General features: G+C 39.8%; 1 protein-coding gene across 4 annotated transcripts in view; it reads right to left on the reverse strand.

Moving 5' to 3' along the window:
- tbc1d1 (TBC1 (tre-2/USP6, BUB2, cdc16) domain family, member 1) overlaps positions 1-19,250 on the reverse strand; it is a 287,433-nt gene that overhangs the window by 37,272 nt on the left and 230,911 nt on the right. For all 4 annotated transcript variants that reach the window (XM_060824990.1, XM_060824980.1, XM_060824998.1 and 1 more), the window contains exons 13-14: positions 17,718-17,879; positions 3,661-3,819 (exon numbers count right to left, since the gene is read on the reverse strand). In XM_060824990.1, coding sequence (XP_060680973.1) covers positions 3,661-3,819; positions 17,718-17,879 — 321 coding nt within the window. The remainder of the gene's footprint in view (positions 1-3,660; positions 3,820-17,717; positions 17,880-19,250) is intronic.

A 19,250-nucleotide genomic window follows, 5' to 3' on the forward strand; every position in this document is an offset into this window, starting at 1 on the left:
GTTGATTGCTCTGGTCTTACACTATTAAATACTATTCGGCTCCTCTATTCTTCCTGTCAAAGTGCATTTACTCACATATTCCCTAATTTTTTTCATCATACAAGTTTTTGCCTACTTGTCTAACACGACTATATCTTGCTGTAGACTCTGAGCTTTCCCACCTATTTTCATGTCACCTGCAAACTTGGCTCATCCAATGCATTAATATATATTGTAAATAATTCTAGGCTGAGTATTGATCGCTGTAGCATGCCACACAAGGTACAGATTGCCATTCTGAACACGTCCCTGACCTAACACTCCCTTTCTTAGTTAGCCAATCCCCAAACCGTGTTAATATACGCCCTGTAATACCATAGGTTCTTGTCTTATTAAGTAGCCTAAGGTGTGGCACCTTATCAAACATCTTCCGAAAAAGGTATCAGAAGAGATTGATAAGTTAGTTAGGAAGCAATATGGACATGCTTTCCTTTATTACGGGATGGGCAATAAATGCTGAACCAGCCTGCAACAAACACATCCAGTGAATGAATAAAACAAAAGTTAGCCAAACAAGCAAGGAACTATGCTTGAACAGCTGGAATACAGCATATAATTCTGGTCACTGCATTACAGGAAAGATGCGACTGTAGTGGAGGATGCAGAAGGGATTTGCAAGGATGTTGTAATATTGAAAATATTAGCAAAGCTTAAAGATTGATGGGCTTTGGTTGTTGTCATTGGAACAGGAGGAAGATGCAGGGTGAATATTGATAAGCATCACACAAGAGTCCAAGATTAAGAGTTATAGATTTAAAATAATTGGTAGGAGGATTAAAGGGGAAATAAGAAAACTTTTTTTTTCCCCAAGAGGGAGTCAGGAATCTGGAATTCACTAATCTAAAAAGGTGGTAAAGGTAGAAACTCTCAGTACCTTTAAGAAGTGCTTGGAGGTCTATAGAAACAGATGCAAAAAGGTGAGGTTAAGCTGGATCTTTCTTAGTCATGGGTACGACAGACTGAGCAGTCTCCTTCACTGATGCATATTTTTATTTCACTGATCTTTGAACTCCCCAATTAGAAAACCATCTCTTCAGCAAACTGGCATCTCTGAAATTTCTTTTCAGAGCAAAATAAAGGGGTTTCTCAAAACAATAGAAAATGCTGAAGTCAAACCAGCTGAATGGGAGGGGGGGGAAAAAAACATTTTGGGTGGGCCCTATCTCATACACTGTCAAGATAAGAGAAACCCCATGTTGACCCCACCTTTTATTTTTTCCTGTTGTGGGGAAGCACCTGCCCTCCAGTTTGCACTTCCACATAACAGCTACAACTGCGACTACAATTTCATCATGGGGTGAACCATCTGCATGAACCACATCCTATTGTGGCACTGCGATGAATTCATTCATTGTTACATACCATTGGTTCAGTCACACCTTAGAACATGGAACATAGAACAGTACAGCACAGGCCTTTTGGCTTCCGGATTCTAATCATTGCATTTGTAGTAGTTACATTTCCATTGCTTTAAATATTATTTTTTTTAAACTTCAACAGACAACTGAAGATGGAATATATCAGTATTGTCAACTTCACTCAGAAACTAAAAATGTCTACTAAGAATGCCTGGCACGGCAGATTAATATATTTTTGCTTCAAATTTTATTTATTAGTTTCGACCTACCACATATTATCTGGATACTCATTTGAGTAACTAACAGTGTGAAAATCTACATCAGAAGCCGCATTTAGCAAAGTTCTTGTTGCAAAACTTTCTGAGCAGAAAATTCGCATGGTAAAGTGACAGCATGCTTACCATACCAAAGCTTTTAACATGATCTGACATTTTCCCCCAGATTGATAGCACACTTAAAATCTGAAATTAAATTTGCCATTTACACACATAAATACACAATAACTGCTCTGGTTCCTACAGGAACAATACGGAACATGCACTTCAGAGGTTGATGAATTCCCTGATACCTTTAGTGCATCTTTTGTAGTCCAGCCTTAGGCATCACATTTGACACAGACTCTGTCCTTGCATACTCAGTTAGCTGGTGCCGGAACGATAAATTACGTGAACCAAAACATGACATTTGGTGCAAATACATTTGTGTAGGAATTCAAAAATTAGCAAACTCGCTCCATATTGCAAAATTCATTTTTAATCAGACAAGGTTTCAACTTGGTTTTAATTTTCATCTCCTCAGACTGCAAAAGTTGTAAAACATCTTGGCCTTCTACTAAGCTCCTTAGTTTTCCAATTTTTTAATAATGGTTCCAAAGAAAGTTGGAAACTCCTTGTGATACACAGCCAAACACCTACCATGTTTTGAGCAGAATGCATTTCATCAGCACACCAATCAGGAAATGAGTTTTCTCATATAAGTGCTATTCTAACCGCTGGGTTTCAAGTCCCTGTTTCTGATATGAGAAAATGTACTTGCATCTGTAAAGGTTCTATTAAAGGGGTATTTTATTCCTCAGAGGAGCAGAACATTCTCATTACTCAACCTGTACTTTCTCAGTAGCTTCGTACTTGAGAATAATCTGGAAAACTACGGAAGGTATCTCACTTCGCAAATGCTAATTCTTTGTTTCCCAACGTACAGCTGATGCTAACATACTGTTCATCATTAGTAAGGTCATCATAACCAATAAATGTGAAGAGAAAAATGGGGGCCTCTGGTCTTCTACTCTGTGAAGATATGCATGCCAAAACAATTCACCAGTCTCAAACTGTGTATACTGGCATCAAAGAAAGCCAAAGATGTTTTTTTTTTTAAAAATGTTTCTCTTTATTGAAAAGATGAAAATTGATGGACAGCAAACATCCATTGAGTCAAACCCAACTCACGGGGCTTGGATCATCATGATTGAGCACTTTGCCTTCTCTAAAGCCATATTATTTCTTAGAAAAGAACACAAGACCAATAAAGCAAAAGAGAAAAGTCTCTTTCAGACTTACTAGAGCAATAAAAACCAGCCCACCTAATCATATTGCTAACACAAACTACTGTTATTTACTTACCTATGAAGTGATGGAATCTTAGTCCCAGAACCAGTCCAATTCCCAATTAAAGACATGTAGAGAGTCAACACATATCACACAAATCAGCAAAACATCTCAAAGACTCCCTACCCTCTGGGAAAAGAAAAAATGACCGATATATAGCATTTTCCCACTTTGATGATATTCAACTGCATGAACTCTGGCTTTCCCACCTCTTAAACTGAGCATAACTATCAATGGACATGCAATCTAGCTTTTTCATTGTTTGGCTCTAGTAGGACATGTCTAAGTCTACAATATCAAAAAGTGTGGCGCTGGAAAAAGCACAGCAGGACAGGCAGCATCTGAGGAGCAGGAGAGTTGAAGTTTCGGGCATTAGTCCAATGAAGGGCTCAGTGGCAGGAACATCAACTCTCCTGCTCCGCGGATGCTACCTGACCTGCTGTGCTTTTTCCAGTGCCACGCTTTTCGATTCTGATTCTCCAGCATCAGCAGTCCTCACTTTCTCCCACGTCTACAATATTCCAAGTTAAATAGACCTAGATGTTTAAACCTAAATGAATAACCAGATACAATTAGAAGTGAGAGAAGCTTACTTAGCACAGATTGTACACATTTCATTTCAAAAATTGCCAAGAACTGTGAATAAAGTGTACACTTACCAAGATCAATAAGTATTGCATGCTGGTGAGATGTTAACTGCTTTAACAGTTCTTCATATGGAGTATCCTTTGGTTGTTGTTTTATAGGTAAACGATATCTCAGCTGGTGTTGTTCAGCTAGAAGTTTCCATATTTCACCTCGGTGTTGCCGGGGTACACCTGTAAAAAATTATTAAATATTTCATTACAAAAATGTTAATCGTTTCAAATGATTTTGATTCTTAAATCAGGACTTTGGCGCAATGCTGAGAATTCAAATCAGCAATACAATGTTGACTTAGGAAGTCTCTTTACTGTTGGAACTATCATCTACACAACAGTGGGACTTAGCTTAGAGTGTGAGAGTGTTGGAGGACTAGCCAGAGCATTGTTTTTAGGGGTTATAAATTGAGGCAAATTGTAACTTCAATCTATTCTCCAAACTGGAAGCATTTGCAGACAAGGATGCATTTTTGCGGACAAAAGTTTACACTCCTACTTATTGATTGACATTTCTGACCAAATTTAAGGAAGAAACCTGGAAACCTATAAACATCAAATTGGAACGCACCTATGCTGTAGTTTTCAAAGCACAAAGCAGCATGTTATGTCAAGTCAGTTCAAGGACTAAGCAAAAATCAACAAATCAGACCTGTGACCACATAATTGGTCAACATGGTATGTTTCACGAAATGTCTTTGAGGAAGGGGGAGATGGGGAGATGCTGAAGATTTTTATTGGAAAACGTGTTAAGCAGTAAGTGCTTCTCAGCAAAAGGAGTTATCACGGAAGAGCAATTAAAACTTCAAATTTGGCAGTAAACAACAATTTTTGAAAATTATAACATGGGCAATCAATTCTCAATGTCCATCACTATCATTGTCAGATTCTAAAAACGTGGATGACACATCTGCTGGGATTTGTGACGTGTGTTGCTCACCAGGAATCAGAGTAGGGCAATCCGAGAGGCACAAGTCATTGTGGCGGTGAGGACAAGTGCTTCCATGATGGAGGGAGGATTCTTGAGCTATGGTTAAGACCATATGAAATTGGAGCACGAGTAGACAGTTCAGCCCCTTGGCCTGCTTCACTATTCATTAGGATCATGGCCGGCCTGACATCTCTCACAGCCACTTTCTGGCAACTTTGATTCTTCTATTGATCACAAATCTATCTCAGCATTAAATATATACAAGGATTTTGCCCACACAGCTCCATCTGGCAAGGAGTTCCAAAGACTTACAATGCTCTAAGAGAAGAAATTCCTCCTCATCTCAGTCTTTCTTCTAAAATGATGACTTCTGGTCCTAGACTCTTCCAAGAGTAGAAACATCTTTTCAGCATTTACCCTGTCAGGCCCCTAAAGAATCCTAACTGCTTCAATAAGCTCACCTCTCATTCTTCTAAACTCCACGGAGTAGAGCACCAATCTGTTGGGCTTTTGCTCATAACACAATCCCAGCATTCTCAGCATTATCCCAGAGAATCTTCACTCAACTGTCTCCAGTGAAACAATATTTTTCTATAATAAGGGGACCAAAACTTCTCACAGTACTCCTGATGTGGTCTCATCAACACTTTTTACCGTTGCAGTAAGATGCCTGTACTTTTATACTCCAACCCCTTTGAAATAAGAGCCAATATTCCATTTGCCTTCCTGTTTACCTGCTGCATCTGGTTTTAGTGTCATAGAAAATCTACTTAAAATTAGTCTTTTGTCCTCCGTTTCAAAATTAACTTCATATTTGCCCACATTATACTCCATTCATCAACTTTTACCCATCTACTGTACTAAGACTTCAATATTTCTCTGAATGAATCCCTCTCGCAACCTGCCTTTTCACTTATTTTAGTATTGTGTACAAATTTAGCCACTTCCTTCCTCCAAGTCATATATATTGTAAACAGTTGCATTCCATCACTGATCCAAGTGGAACCCCTATGGTTACAGCTTACAAATCGGAAAAAGAACTCTCATTGCCACTCGCCGTTTCCTGCTTATAAGCCAATTCTCTGTCCTGATGCTGCCTGACCAGCTGTGCTTTTCCAGCACCACAATTTTTAACTCAATTCTCTGTCCGTGCGAATATGCTAGCTCCAACACTGTGGGCTTTTATGAATTAAGCTTTTGTAAGGTAAGGTATCTTGTTGAATGCCTTCTGGAAGTCTAAATACAACACACCTGCTGGTTCTCCTCTGAGCATGCTTGAAAAACTGAAATAAATTAGTCAGGCATGATTTCCCTTTCATGAAGTTATGTTGATTCTGCTATTTTGGATTATGTTTCTCTCCTGACTTGCTACACAGTTTATCCAATTAATCAGTTTCCAGCTTGTTGGATAGGGTGTCTCCACATGCTACACAGTTTGTGGCAAATTCCTCCCATCAACTTGGTATCAATTTGTCTCCTTTTGAATGAGGCCTCTAGTGTATTTAAACTGTTTTCTCTGTTCTCACTGAGCATGCCGTTGTTGGGTGTAAACAGATGACCTGGGTCAGAAGTCAATGTTTGGTATATGGATGCAGTGCATTGGAGCTAATTTTATGTGATTGTAATTGTAATGCTGGAGAAATCAATATTGGTGAGGCTACTGAACTTGGTCTTCCTTGGTCTTCCACTTGATTTTCAGTGCCCTGTGGAGAAACTGCTGGTGAAAATTCACCAAACATCTGTTGGGCTGATACCACAACCAACCCATTGTCAGCCACTAATGGTCCTTATTAATGCTCTTCTGTGATAATTCCTTTTGCTGAGAAGCACTTAATGCTTAACATGTTTTCCAATAAAATTCTTCAGCATCTCCCCATCTCCCCCTTCCCCAAAGACACTTCTTGAAACATATCACTTAGACCAATTATGTGGTCAAAGGTCTGATGTGTTGATTTTTGCTTAGTTGTTGAACTGGTGAAAGGTAGTGACAACAATAGTACTATTGGCTTCTTATGGACATTGCAATTATTAAGGCCCGCTATCACAATTTTCAGAAAGCTGCACTGGCACAGCTCATTCTTTGCTAGATCTACTGTTTGGTGGCGACCTTTTGCAAAAGCTAAATGCCAGAATATGGAACTGTACAATGACTGCCAACATCTCCCTAGATGGAGCTGACGTGCGGGGTGGTTTTTGAAGACGTTTACCTTGCTGATTTTGAGTGACAGTTTATTCCACATCATGCTAATTTATGAAGCTTATCAGGCATACGAAAGACAAAAACAAAAAAAAACTTGCTGGAAAAGCTCAGCAGGTCTGACAACATCTGTGGAGAGAAAGCAGTGTAAATGTTTCAGATCCAGTGATCATTCCTCAGAACTGACTGTAACTAAGAAAAGGTTGGTGTACACTATATGCTGCAGATGGGGTGGGAAGAAGGGGAAAAAAGAATAAACAATAGGTAGAGATGGAGCCCAGAGAGAGAGAGAGATAATCAGTCGTGCAGACAAGGCAGGCATAAAAGGTCAGCCTGTGGGAATGAACAGCGGCTAATGAGGACCATTAGTGGCTGACAATGGGTTGGTTGTGATATCAGCCCATGTGATAACAAAGTTAAAAAACACACAACACCAGGTTATAGTCCAACAGGTTTAATTGGAAGCACTAGCTTTCGGAGCGCCGCTCCTTCATCAGGTGGCTGTGGAGTACACAATTGTAAGGCACAGAATTTATAGCAAAAGTTTACAGTGTGATGTAGCTGAAATTGTACATTGAAAAATACGTTGATTGCTTGTTAAGTCTCTCATCTGTTAGAATGACCACGATAGTTTCACTTCTTTTATATGAAAATACAAAATGTTTTTAAAAAGTTACATTCTCAGGTTAACTGTGACAATTGGTGTCAGCCAGATAAGATGTTGAAGGTGTTAGCCCCCTGTGTTCTCTGTCTGTGCCATAACGTTTAGGCTCATTCTAATCTAAAAAGTGAGTAAACAGAGTCTTATGTGAATTCATGCCGTTTTTGACCAAAGTACAACATAACTCTGCACGTACAAATTCACCCCACAAACATATACGTGTGTGTGTGTGTGTGCGTGCGTGTGCATAAAGTCTGTGAGAGGATGCATGAGAGTGTGGGAGTGTCTCTCTGTAGGAGTGTACACAGACACACACACACCCACACGCATCCTTTCACAGACTTAGACACTTTACACACACTCACACAGACACTCTCAACACCACCACCCCCACCCCAGACACACACACACACACACACACACACTCCCACAGGCACACATGCACCCTCTCAGACTTAGACACTTTACACTCACACGTATATATGCACACTCTCTCACTCACAACTCCCCACTCCAGACAGACAAAAAAAATCCCATGTTTCACATACACATGTATGTTTGTGGGGTGAATTTGTACTTGTGGAGTTACATTGTACTTTGCTCAAAAACTGCATGCATCCATGTAAGACTCGGTTTACTCATTTTTTAGATTAGAATCAGCCTAAACATTACCGCGCAGACAGGGAACACAGGGGGCTAACACCTTCAACATCTTAACATCTTATCTGGCTGACACCAGTTGTCACAGTTAACCTGAGAATGTAATTTTTTAAAAAAGTTTTGTGATTTACATATGAAAGAAATGAAACTATCATGGTCATTCTAACAGATGAGAGACATAACAAACAATCAAGGTATTTTTCAATGTATAATTTTAGTTACATCACACTGTAAACTTTGCTATAAATTCTGTGCCTTACAATTGTGTACTCCACAACCACTTGATAAAGGAGCAGCGCTCCAAAAGCTAGTGCTTCCAATTAAACCTGTTGAACTATAACCTGGTGTTGTGTGATTTTTAGCTTTGTACACCCCAGTCCAACACCAGCATCTCCAAATCATGTGATAACAAGGCCTGGTATAAGGAAAGGTTCTAGACTCTTGACGATATTCTGATCGTAGTGCTGGAGATTTGCACACAGATCTACCACTCCATTTTTCACGCATAATTTCTAGTACAATTATTAAATAGGCTTGTATGGACAATGTTAAAATTGACATGTAAAAAGGGATTTGGGGTGAGTGAAAATTGTAAATCTGCTCATTTCAGTTTCTAGTTATCAATAACCCAACCTCCCCCCCCACCCCAAATATAAAATCACAGGACTTAGGATCATTTGGCCTTTTGATCTGGATCCTGATCCACCATTTGCTAAGATCTCTGATGCCAACAGAGAATTCTGGAGAAACCCAGCAGCAACTGTGGAGAGAGATACATAGTTAACATTTCAGGTTTATCTTGATTCTTCAGTTCTGAAGAAACATTAACTTTATTTTTCTCTCCACGGGTGCTGCCAGATCTACTAAATTTCTTCAGCATTCTGCATGTTTAGCTCAAATTTCCAGCATCTGCAGTATTTTGCTTTTATTCAAATGGCTAATCTGGCTTTGGCCTTGACTCCACTTCCCTGCCTATTCCATAACCCTCCATTTCCATGGTTGATCAAAACAGTTTGATGTACCCATTTCAAACTTACCTGGTCATGGTGATAAGCTAAGGGGTCAACTTGGATTCAGTGTTGAGGCCTGTCAGCAATATAAAAAATTTTGCTTTTCTTCTCAAAGATTGACGTGTTTGCTAACTGCACATAATAACATTACGCATAAAAAGTAAATTAAGCTTCTCCAAACAATTTTTTAACCCATTTTCTTTTCATTCATGTTATGTCACCACATCCATCCAGATTTGAAAGACAAAGTGGCCACAACATGAAAATGGTAGGAATTAAAAGACCAAAGTGGGCACAGAGTGACCTGGTGGTAATATTACTGCGCTAGTTATCCAGAGGTCCAGGCTAATGCTGGAGAGAAGAGTTCAAAACACACCATGGATTCTAGTGGCATTTAGTTTCAATTAATAAATCTAGAAACTATCAGCAATGGTGGCCATGGTGACCTGCCATTTTGCGTCCTTTACTTTTAAAAGGAGAATAAAGATGTTGCATTGGCAGTTGTGCAATGCCCTCAAACGTTTTCAGAATCTTAAAGGATATTTCTGGAAGATCATTACCAGTGCATCAACTATCTAATGGCATTGTGGGTCTACCTCCAGCATGTGGACTGCAGCAGTTCAAGGCAGGATCTCAGCACCACCTTCAAAGGGCAACTAGGCTCAGCAACTGAAAGCTTGCCAGCCAGTGACATCCACACCCCACATAAATAAGTTGATCAAAAAATCATATAGATATATCTTAAACACATATTCCAGTATCACTAGTTCAAGAGATGATCCATTCTGCATTCACACTAACATAAAAAGAGAAAATAATCGCTGATTCTAAATATAGCAGCACAACCCAACAAGTGATTGCATTGATTAACACAATCAACCATCCATTGGATACAGTCTCAGTCGGTGATTTTATAGTTAGCCTGGTATTGGGAAACAATGGCAATCAGACCGGTGTGTGCCATTCTCCCGTACCTATACTTCTATGTCACCAAGGGCAAAGGGAGACACAATGCAGAAATTATCAGTATAAGTTTGTTTCAAATGCTGAGTTCTATTTCAGTTTCAAATCAAAATATTTACTTTTGAAAAAAAAAGTTGGCACAAAAGCCAAAGAAGTTGCTTCTACAGCACACGAGAATGTTCACATCAAACAGGATTTGGAGATGCCGGTGTTGGACTGGGGTGTACAAAGTTAAAAATCACACAACACCAGGTTATAGTCCAACAGGTTTAATTGGAAGCACACTAGCTTTTGGAGTGTTGCTCCTTCATTATCACCTGATGAAGGAGTGATGCTCCAAAAGCTAGTATGCTTCCAATTAAACCCATTGGATTATAACCTGATGTTGTGCGATTTTTAAAACTTTGTACACATCAAACATGGCATGGCAGATAATTTATATTTCCAGGTGAAGCTGCGAATTTGTTCCCTTTGTATTTTGACATCAAGCATGGTGTATACTTTAGAATTTTGCTCCATCTCCAATCATAGTAAATATTTTGGGCAAAAAAAAAGAGTCCTTATTTATTTGATTATTTAGTTAAATTAATGCATTAATAAAAAGTTAGAATCAATTTAACAACTGATAACAAAAGCAAATTGCTAGAGAAGCTCAACAGGTCTGCCAGCATCTGTGGAAAGGAAGCAGAGTTAACATTTCCTGTCCAGTGACCTGCCTTCAGAAGGAGCAATGTGATAAATCTGATTGAAGGTAGGAATCATTAAATAAACAAACCACCACAGACAAACACTGCCGTCTCTTCACCCAGTTCCCAAGATCTCCAGCACCAGACAAGCAAAGTGTGCGTCCCATGTCTAACTGGCACTGTCTGCACTTGGATTTGTTTCGATGCAGCTAGATCTGGGCACCAACAAGAAAGTGCCAAAGCAGATGGACACAGTCCCAAACATTTTCCATCCATGTCCACCTCAGATTTTCTGAGAGTTTGGTGGTGGAGGGGCAGGGTAGAAAAGGGGAAGAGGGATGCAGGAGAGATATTTAAACTGGAGTTTTTCAACATAACACTGCACTGCAAAGTGTTAGGGGATCAACAGTAGTGCTCTCCAAATGTAAACTGATAATCTCGATTGTTCTGAAAAGTGCTAATAGCAATCACACGTTTGCAGGATATATACTTCGGTTTATGGTTTATACTCAAAGCAGAAAATAAATACAAGAAAGTAACAGCAGTATTGCAACAAACGACTGAGGATGCTGGTAATCTGAAAAAAGAAAAACAAAGTGCTGTCGATGTCATGTTAGAGTCAAAATGTAAACTGGTTTCTCTTTCCACAGATGTACAGACCTGCTGAGTTTCTCCCACACTTGGTTTTTATGAAACACAGCCAACAAAAACCTAAATCAAGACTGTCAAATGTTAAACTCATTACATGGAAATGAAAAAAAAGCACAAGGCAAAGACCACATGTGAAATGTTTTTGTCTAACTACATTTAAAGAGGTAAATTTGCAACACATTAAAAAGAAAACTGGAAATCAAATAAGTTTAAAGCTAAATTCCAAAGTAACAACATGTTCTTCTTCTGAGGAGGAAATTCACGCCTTTTTCTTAAATTAGAAATCCATGGTGCCAAAGTGCGCAGTGAGCATAACTACTGAGTACTCCAATCTATCGCTATGGGAATGGAGAACCAACCTTCTCTTCAATTATCCATGTGACACATGCAATTCATCGAGTGAAGATAACACAGGACATCGGCACTTCAGATTGTATTGATTTTTGACTTGCGGAAAACCTGGCTGTAGTAATCTTGCTTATATTTGTAATCGTTTAAATGAGACTGTGGTGAACAGAGTTAGTGGGTACCAAAACATTCTTTGTGGTTCCATCTTTCCCATATCAGAATTGCCTTTCACTCAGCTGTGGTTGCATGTTCAAGCACCAGAGGACAGCTTAATAACCATGTGTGCAAAGTTTAGCATTGCTGCCACCTAATGTTGTGATGTGTCATTACCAAAGCTTTGGCATACCCACCTTCAAAAAGGAAACAAGCTTTATAGTTCAGTTAAAATTGAAGGAAGGAAACATTAAGTTAGAAATAAGGAGAAGGAATCTCACAACCCAGTCTCCTACAGGAAATTTAACATTCAAATCCATACTCCATGATCTTTCCCCTCCCATCTCAGATATTCACCAGTCCTACACACTCCTGTGATATTTGCACTCCCCCAATTCTAGCCAATTGCAATACACTCAACCACTGGCAACACCACCTTCAGCTCCTGAAATCCAAGGTCTGAAATTCTGTTTGAAAACCTCATTGCTGCTTTAATATACACTTTAACCTGCATTTCTTTGCAACCTGACTGCGCCGTAATATTCTGTGATGGTGAAATTGCAGCAGTAGCATCCCAGGTTCCCGGATGGAACCACAAAGATTGTTTTGGTACCCACTAACTCTGTTCACCACAGTCTCATTTAAACGATTACAAATATAAGCAAGATTACTACAGCCAGGTTTTCCACAAATCAAAAATAAAAAAAAGAAATAAAAAGTGCCAATGTCCTGTGTCATGTTCACTCAATAAAATGCATGTGCCACATGGATAATTGAAGAGAAGGTTGGTTCTCCATTCCCAGAGTGATAGATTGGAGTACTCAGTAGTAATGCTCACTGCACTTTGCACCATGGATTTCTAATTTAAGAAAAAGGCGTGAATTTCCGCCTCCTCCTCCGCCTCCTTCTCAGAAGGAGAAGAAGAACAGCAACAACAACAACAACATGTTGTTACTTTGGAATTTAGCTTTAAACTTATTTGATTTCCAGTTTTCTTTTTAACGTGTTGCAAATTTACCTCTTTAAATGTAGTTAGACAAAAACATTTTACATGTGGTCTTTGCCTTGTGCTATTTTTTTCATTTCCATGTAATGAGTTTGACATTTGACAGTCTTGATTTAGCTTTTTGTTGGCTGTGTTTAATAAAAACCAAGTGTGGGAGAAACTCAGCAGGTCTGTACATCTGTGGAAAGAGAAATCAGTTTACATTTTGACTCTAACATATATTTTAAGAGATAGTGCCATTTGAACACACCCAAAATAAATTTCTTAAAATTTGAATCTTCCTCTATTACGAATAAAAATACAAAAAATGATTTAAAGGCACATTTCTGTAGGAAATGCCAATCAAAGTAAGTAAATTTGACTAATAGCAAATGTCCACTTGTGGCAGTTATTCCTAATTTAAATACATACTAGAATAATAATTATGAAGCACTTAACAACTCCTTTAGAGCACTTAACTTGTTTTACATAATTCTTATACAGGACAAAAAACATATTTCAGGTATTGCAGATGATAACAACCAGGTCAGATTTACCAGGCTGGGTTCACACTCTACCATTGTGGAAGAACTTTGTTGAGATTAGGATGTTAAAACTAGGAATATTTTTGAGCTCTGCAGTCAAAAATCAATGGAATCAAACATGATGAGATGACTTGATCCTCTAACACAAGGTCTTTTTTGTCCCTTACTTCCCTGTCACCACCACTCTCCACATTAAACATATGTTTAAATTCTTATAACCATCTGGAACGCTGTGTTCTTCTCAATAATGTCAATGATCTCCACTCTGCCTCTACTTTGAACATGGGCCCCTTATCAACTTATCTCTGCTATTTTACCCAGGGCAGGTACTGAATGTGGAAACTCTGCTGCTTTAACTCAGGTCTGGGCTCGTCTTGATGAGACAGGATGCAATCTCAGCTGGGGCTGCTGGGTCTACAGGGGTGCTGGCCATCCAATCGGCCAGCAGCTCAATGAGGTGGGACTTACTTCCACAATGGGGTGTCCCCTCACCGTAACAATGCTCTTGCTGTTAAGTTGTTAAGGGGCAGCTGTCACAACGGTGGACAGGCTCACCGCCAGATATCAGGGGTCAAGTTACCCTATAAAATTCAGAGAGTGCATGCACTAAACAATGGAGATTTTCCATGTACACACATTGACAAGGAACTACACCTTGAGTTTTAATTAATCTTGAGTTTGCTTTGTAATATTTTTTATTGATCGAAACTTCACAGTAATAAGTCAAACTATCTGGTCTCAAAAATCTCAAGTAGTAAACACAGTGAAACCAAGTCATTCAGGCTAGACATGTCCTTGGTTTGATCCCTTGTTAAGGTGAAGACATGAAAGTTGGTTTCCAAGCTGAAAGAAAACCACTTGATGGTAGGTATTCAACAAAACCTGCACCAGGACTGCATACATATTAATGTTGGGAAATGACAGGATCAGTTTCTCTGCCACTCCACACCCCAAAACTATCAATCACACTCACTGATGGCTGATGGTTCGGGTAAGATACAACAGGATTATCAGCCGTGGAATCACACTTCAGAATAAGTCATTGTTTTTAAAAGGTGAAAATCAGGAAGACAACCAAAGCACACTCTTGTTATCCTCATTTTGAAAAGCAAACACAGTGGGCTAGAACTCAAAGGGACTGTTGAAACTTGATTTACATTTGAGAATATTAGTTAGCACTGTGCTTTTTATAAATGTGCGCAGACATTTTAGTGATCCCTAAACTTCTCACATACTGTACTAATTCCAAAATATTCTATGGACGGTCCCAGTTTTGCTTTGGTTGATTAAACAATCCATTCACTTCAGGGTCCTTTTCCCAAAAGGAAGTGGAATACTTCAGCTGATGAACCGGCTGCTGCCCAGCAATTACCTCAAACATTCGGCTCTTTCTCCTGAACAGCACTGCCACTAGTCTATCCACCCAGTCCTCTGCAATTGGAAGGAACTTGGACAAAAGGGAAAAAATACTTGTACGGCACACCGGTGCTTAAGCAGCTTCGGAATTAAAAACAATATTCGCCAGTTTCCTATAGTCAAACCAAACAATTGCCACATCCATGTACGCTCACATACGGATCTAAAACATTCAGGCAAGCTAGTAACCACAATTTATTTAGCTATAACTGTGTTTCATTTTTGTTGCTGCCATTGCTCATGTAGCAAGATTACAAAGTAGAAGTCGGCTGTTAGTTTTTGAAAATCTGTCAGAAATCAGTTCACGTTTTGTTGCAATTGTATCGTAACATAAAGCAACAAGTTAGCTATCTTATGTTTGCCATTATCAATGAGGAAGAATGTGCCGTTAGGGAAACAGTATAATGAGTGTTTTGAATGAAGTCAATTCTCTCAACAAATCTTTTGAAAATATTGAACAGTTGCATTAAAGCACAAAAACAGGTCTCTGATGTTATGGGAGTGTCATGCCCAAAGGGAAATTCAAATTTAAAAAACCTGATAAGAAACAACAAGGGATAATTGCATCAAAGTCAAACCAAAACAGAATGCAAAACAATTTTGCTCTGCTGCAGCTCTGACCACTTTTTTATCTGACTTTCAGTGATCCCAACCCAATTCACCTAGAAATAGATAAGAAAACTTATCATGTTCATCTCTGTCACTCCATTTGTGCACACTCGAGGTAGTGACACTGGCAGAGATGCATAGGTACAGAACAGTCACCCTTGCTCACTGGACGTTGCTAATTCTCACTTGCAGCAACTCCACGGGCATTGGTAGCACTGCCACACCTCATTTTGGCGCCAACCTTCAACCAGAGACCATCAGCAAGCCAACTGGCCACAGATGGCATCAGAATTAAATCTTGCCCTGTCTTCAGTTAACATCCACAAGGCATGAAAAATGAAGATGTGATGAAATAGGTTCATTCACATTTCCAAATGCGCACACACTCATTTATGCTACATGCTTCCATGTAGTAAAAGCAGAGGGCTGGGATTTTTGTAAAAACTGAAACCACAAATATCTCACTGGATACTAGTTGAGTGACAATCAAACGGTGATAGGAAGGTTGGCTTATGAAATAGAGAATAATAATACCAATGCAGTCAGGTGTGCTCATCTAAGGTTGCTGCAATTTGGAGTGTGAGATAGTACACTTGGGAAGTTAAGGGATACATATTAAATAGTAAGATACTGAGAACTGTAAAGAAAGAGGGGTACATTGGTGATCATAAGATTCAGAATTGACTAAGTAGGTAGATAATCTGGTTAAGACAGCACATGGGAAACTTGCTTTTATTAATCAGGACACAGAATATTCAAGGAAGGAGAATGAAGCTGTCTAAAATACTAGTTAGAAATGAGAGTAGTGTGCCCGGTTCCGGTCATACGACGGGAAAGATGTGATTACACCAGGGAGATAGCAGAAGAGTTATGAGGAAGTTGCCTGGCCTGTAGAATTTTACATGGGGACAGAACTAAACAGGCTGGTCTCTTTGGGACTGAAGTCTGAGGACCATCTGAACTGAAGTGAAACAAAATGACGCGGGCCTAGATAAAGTGCCAAGAAAATCCCCATTTCTCTCGATGAGGAGTAAATACCCTCTGATTAATTAGAAGGTTCATCAGGGATTTCAGAGAAGAGTATTTTGACCCAGACACTGGTGAGGATCTGAGACTCACTGCTCAATGAGTGGCAAAGATGGAATCCTGATAGCATTTAAAAAGGTACTCAGACTTGAATGTGAAGTTCTGAAACCAACAAGGACAGAAACTTTATAGTTGGAATGCAGGATATAGCTGGATGGCTACTTGTAAGCTGCTAAAACATGACGGGCCAAAATGGCTTCCTTCCATACTGTAAATTCCTATGATTCTAGGAAGGAGTGTTATTTTGCATTTGGTTGTGTTTTGCCTGACCTGGCACCACTTGATGCATACAATATTTGTCCAAAATGGAAAATGCTTTACTCCCTGGCAATGGCAATCCTCACTTTGATGATCAACACATGAACACAAGAAAGCAAGCTTTCATGTTCAGATCAATGCAGCAAGCAAATATTCTGAAAATTAGCTGCATTCCAAATTGCCAAAAAGGAACGTCTCAAAATGCTGTCTGCAGAACTTGCGATATTGTGATGTACAGTCCATTAAACTTCACCCTGTATTATAGGCAGCCATTAATATCTTCAATATAATTCAACTAGGAGTTACCCTCCATTCACGATAGCCATTTCACTCATAGGAGAAAAGTAGCTATTAATAGAAATAGCTTTGCATAGGGAACACAAATAAGGATGTGATGAGATGGATTATTGTTGTTTGCAACAGAGGTTCATTGGACTTTACGAATGTTAGTACCTTTCTGGGATCTGGCAGTGACTTGGGTCGGATGGGAAACTTCAATAATGCTTGAACAAGAATAAGGAAATCACGCTCGCCATAAGCAAAAGGAGAATTGTAAGAGTTGGAATATTTTTCCCATTGACAGACTAGGTCTCCGTAAGCTGGAGGAGCATCATGTGATGGCCTCTCACCATCTCCTGGTAGCTAGGCCCTGCATTCTGCCCCAATGCATAAACAAACCTGGTTTCAGGCAATGTAGCCTGGTGAGCGATGCAATGGGTGACTGAAACTTCAACTCCAAAAATCTGGAGATTCTGCGTCAAAAGGAATTCCACTATCTTTACATTCTATACAATAGTTAAAATTAATCTGAATTTGATATTACTAAATGATTCCAACAAGAACCTCATTATTCCGATTAATTAATGAAACTTATTACATCCATTGTTGATTTGGTAAGTAATAAATACTGGTTACTCACCTTGACCCATGGCTACATGAATAGTCTCCATGTCAAATTTAACTGTTGGCCTTGTCGGCACATTGAGCATCTTCTCCCAAACCAGAGTCACTTCTTTCAGGCATAAAGTGATTTCCTCATAATCCAGCTTCAGGCGCTTGTTCTGCAGGTCACTTTCTGATGCTACAAAGTAAAAACAGAACTATTTTATACCTGGTCATGAAGACCACTTTCAGACTACCCAACAAGATTTTGACAGCATTCCTTTCTCTGGGCTTTGGAGGAATGAGCAGAAACTGTGAGCCTTGCCAGAGATGTGCAAAAAGTGTTAGACTGAGCAACCAGATTCCTTCCAACTGTTTGGATCCATAAGCCCTGCCAGCCCACACTGCTCATTCAAATGGACTTTTATAATGTGCAACTTGAGACTGAGTTTTGGATAGCATGATGTGCAAGCTTCCTCAGGTTTCAAGCCAACAAGCACACATACTATTCCAAATACTTACTCAAAAATGTCACTTGCTTGCCACCTTCCAGCAGGCTGCCTCCAACATGACCTCCTTTATCTCCACAGGAAACATACCCCGCACATTGAACCTGACAGGGCCATCACCCCATCTCCCACACTTCAGGCCATAACACCATCTGGCCCCTCAAGCCTGCTTTGTCATTCAATAGGATCATCGCTGATGTGAGATTTCTTACTCCCCTTTCCTGTATTTTCCCCATAACTTTTGATTTCCTTAATGGTCAATCAACTATTTATCTCAGCCTTAAATATACACAAGAACTCAGCCCTCTGTGGAAGGAATGCCAAAGGCAATCAACCCTCAGAGAAGAAATTCTCCCCATCTTAGGCCTAAATTGCAGCCTCTTTATTCTGAGACTGTGCCCTCTGGTCCCAGACTCTCCCATGAGGAGAAACATCCTCTCAACATTTACCCTCTCGAGCCTCGATAATCCTATATGTTTCAATGCCATCACCCCTCACAATTTTCTAAACACCAGTGAGTAAAGTCCCACCTACATTCGGGACACCATCCATGCCCTTCACCTTTGAGACTTTCATTTCCCTGGTCCCATATGCCTGATCTTCACCATGAACATCCAGTCCCTGTACACATCTATCCACCACAAAGGTCTCCAAGCCTTCCGTTTCTTCCTCTCACGCCATCCCAACTAGTACCCTTCCACTGACATGCTCATCCTCCTGGCTGAACTGGTCCTCAGCCTTAACTACTTCTCCTTCCAATCCTCCCACTTCCTCCAAACCAAAGTGGCAGCCATGGGCACACGCAAGGGCTCCAGCTACGCCTGCCTCTTTGTCAGGTATGTGGCCATCCATCTTCTGCAGCTACACTGGCACCATCCCCCACCTGTTCCTCTGCTACATCAATGACTATTGGCACTACCATATGCTCCCATGAGGAGGTTGAACAGTTCATCAACTTCATTAACACCTTTCACCCCAACCTCAAATTCACCCGGACCATCTCAGACACCTCCTTCCCCTCCTTAGACCTATCTACCTTCATCTCTGGTGACTGACTAACT

Source organism: Hemiscyllium ocellatum, chromosome 1 (genome assembly GCF_020745735.1).
Source record: "Hemiscyllium ocellatum isolate sHemOce1 chromosome 1, sHemOce1.pat.X.cur, whole genome shotgun sequence".
Taxonomy (NCBI): domain Eukaryota; kingdom Metazoa; phylum Chordata; class Chondrichthyes; order Orectolobiformes; family Hemiscylliidae; genus Hemiscyllium; species Hemiscyllium ocellatum.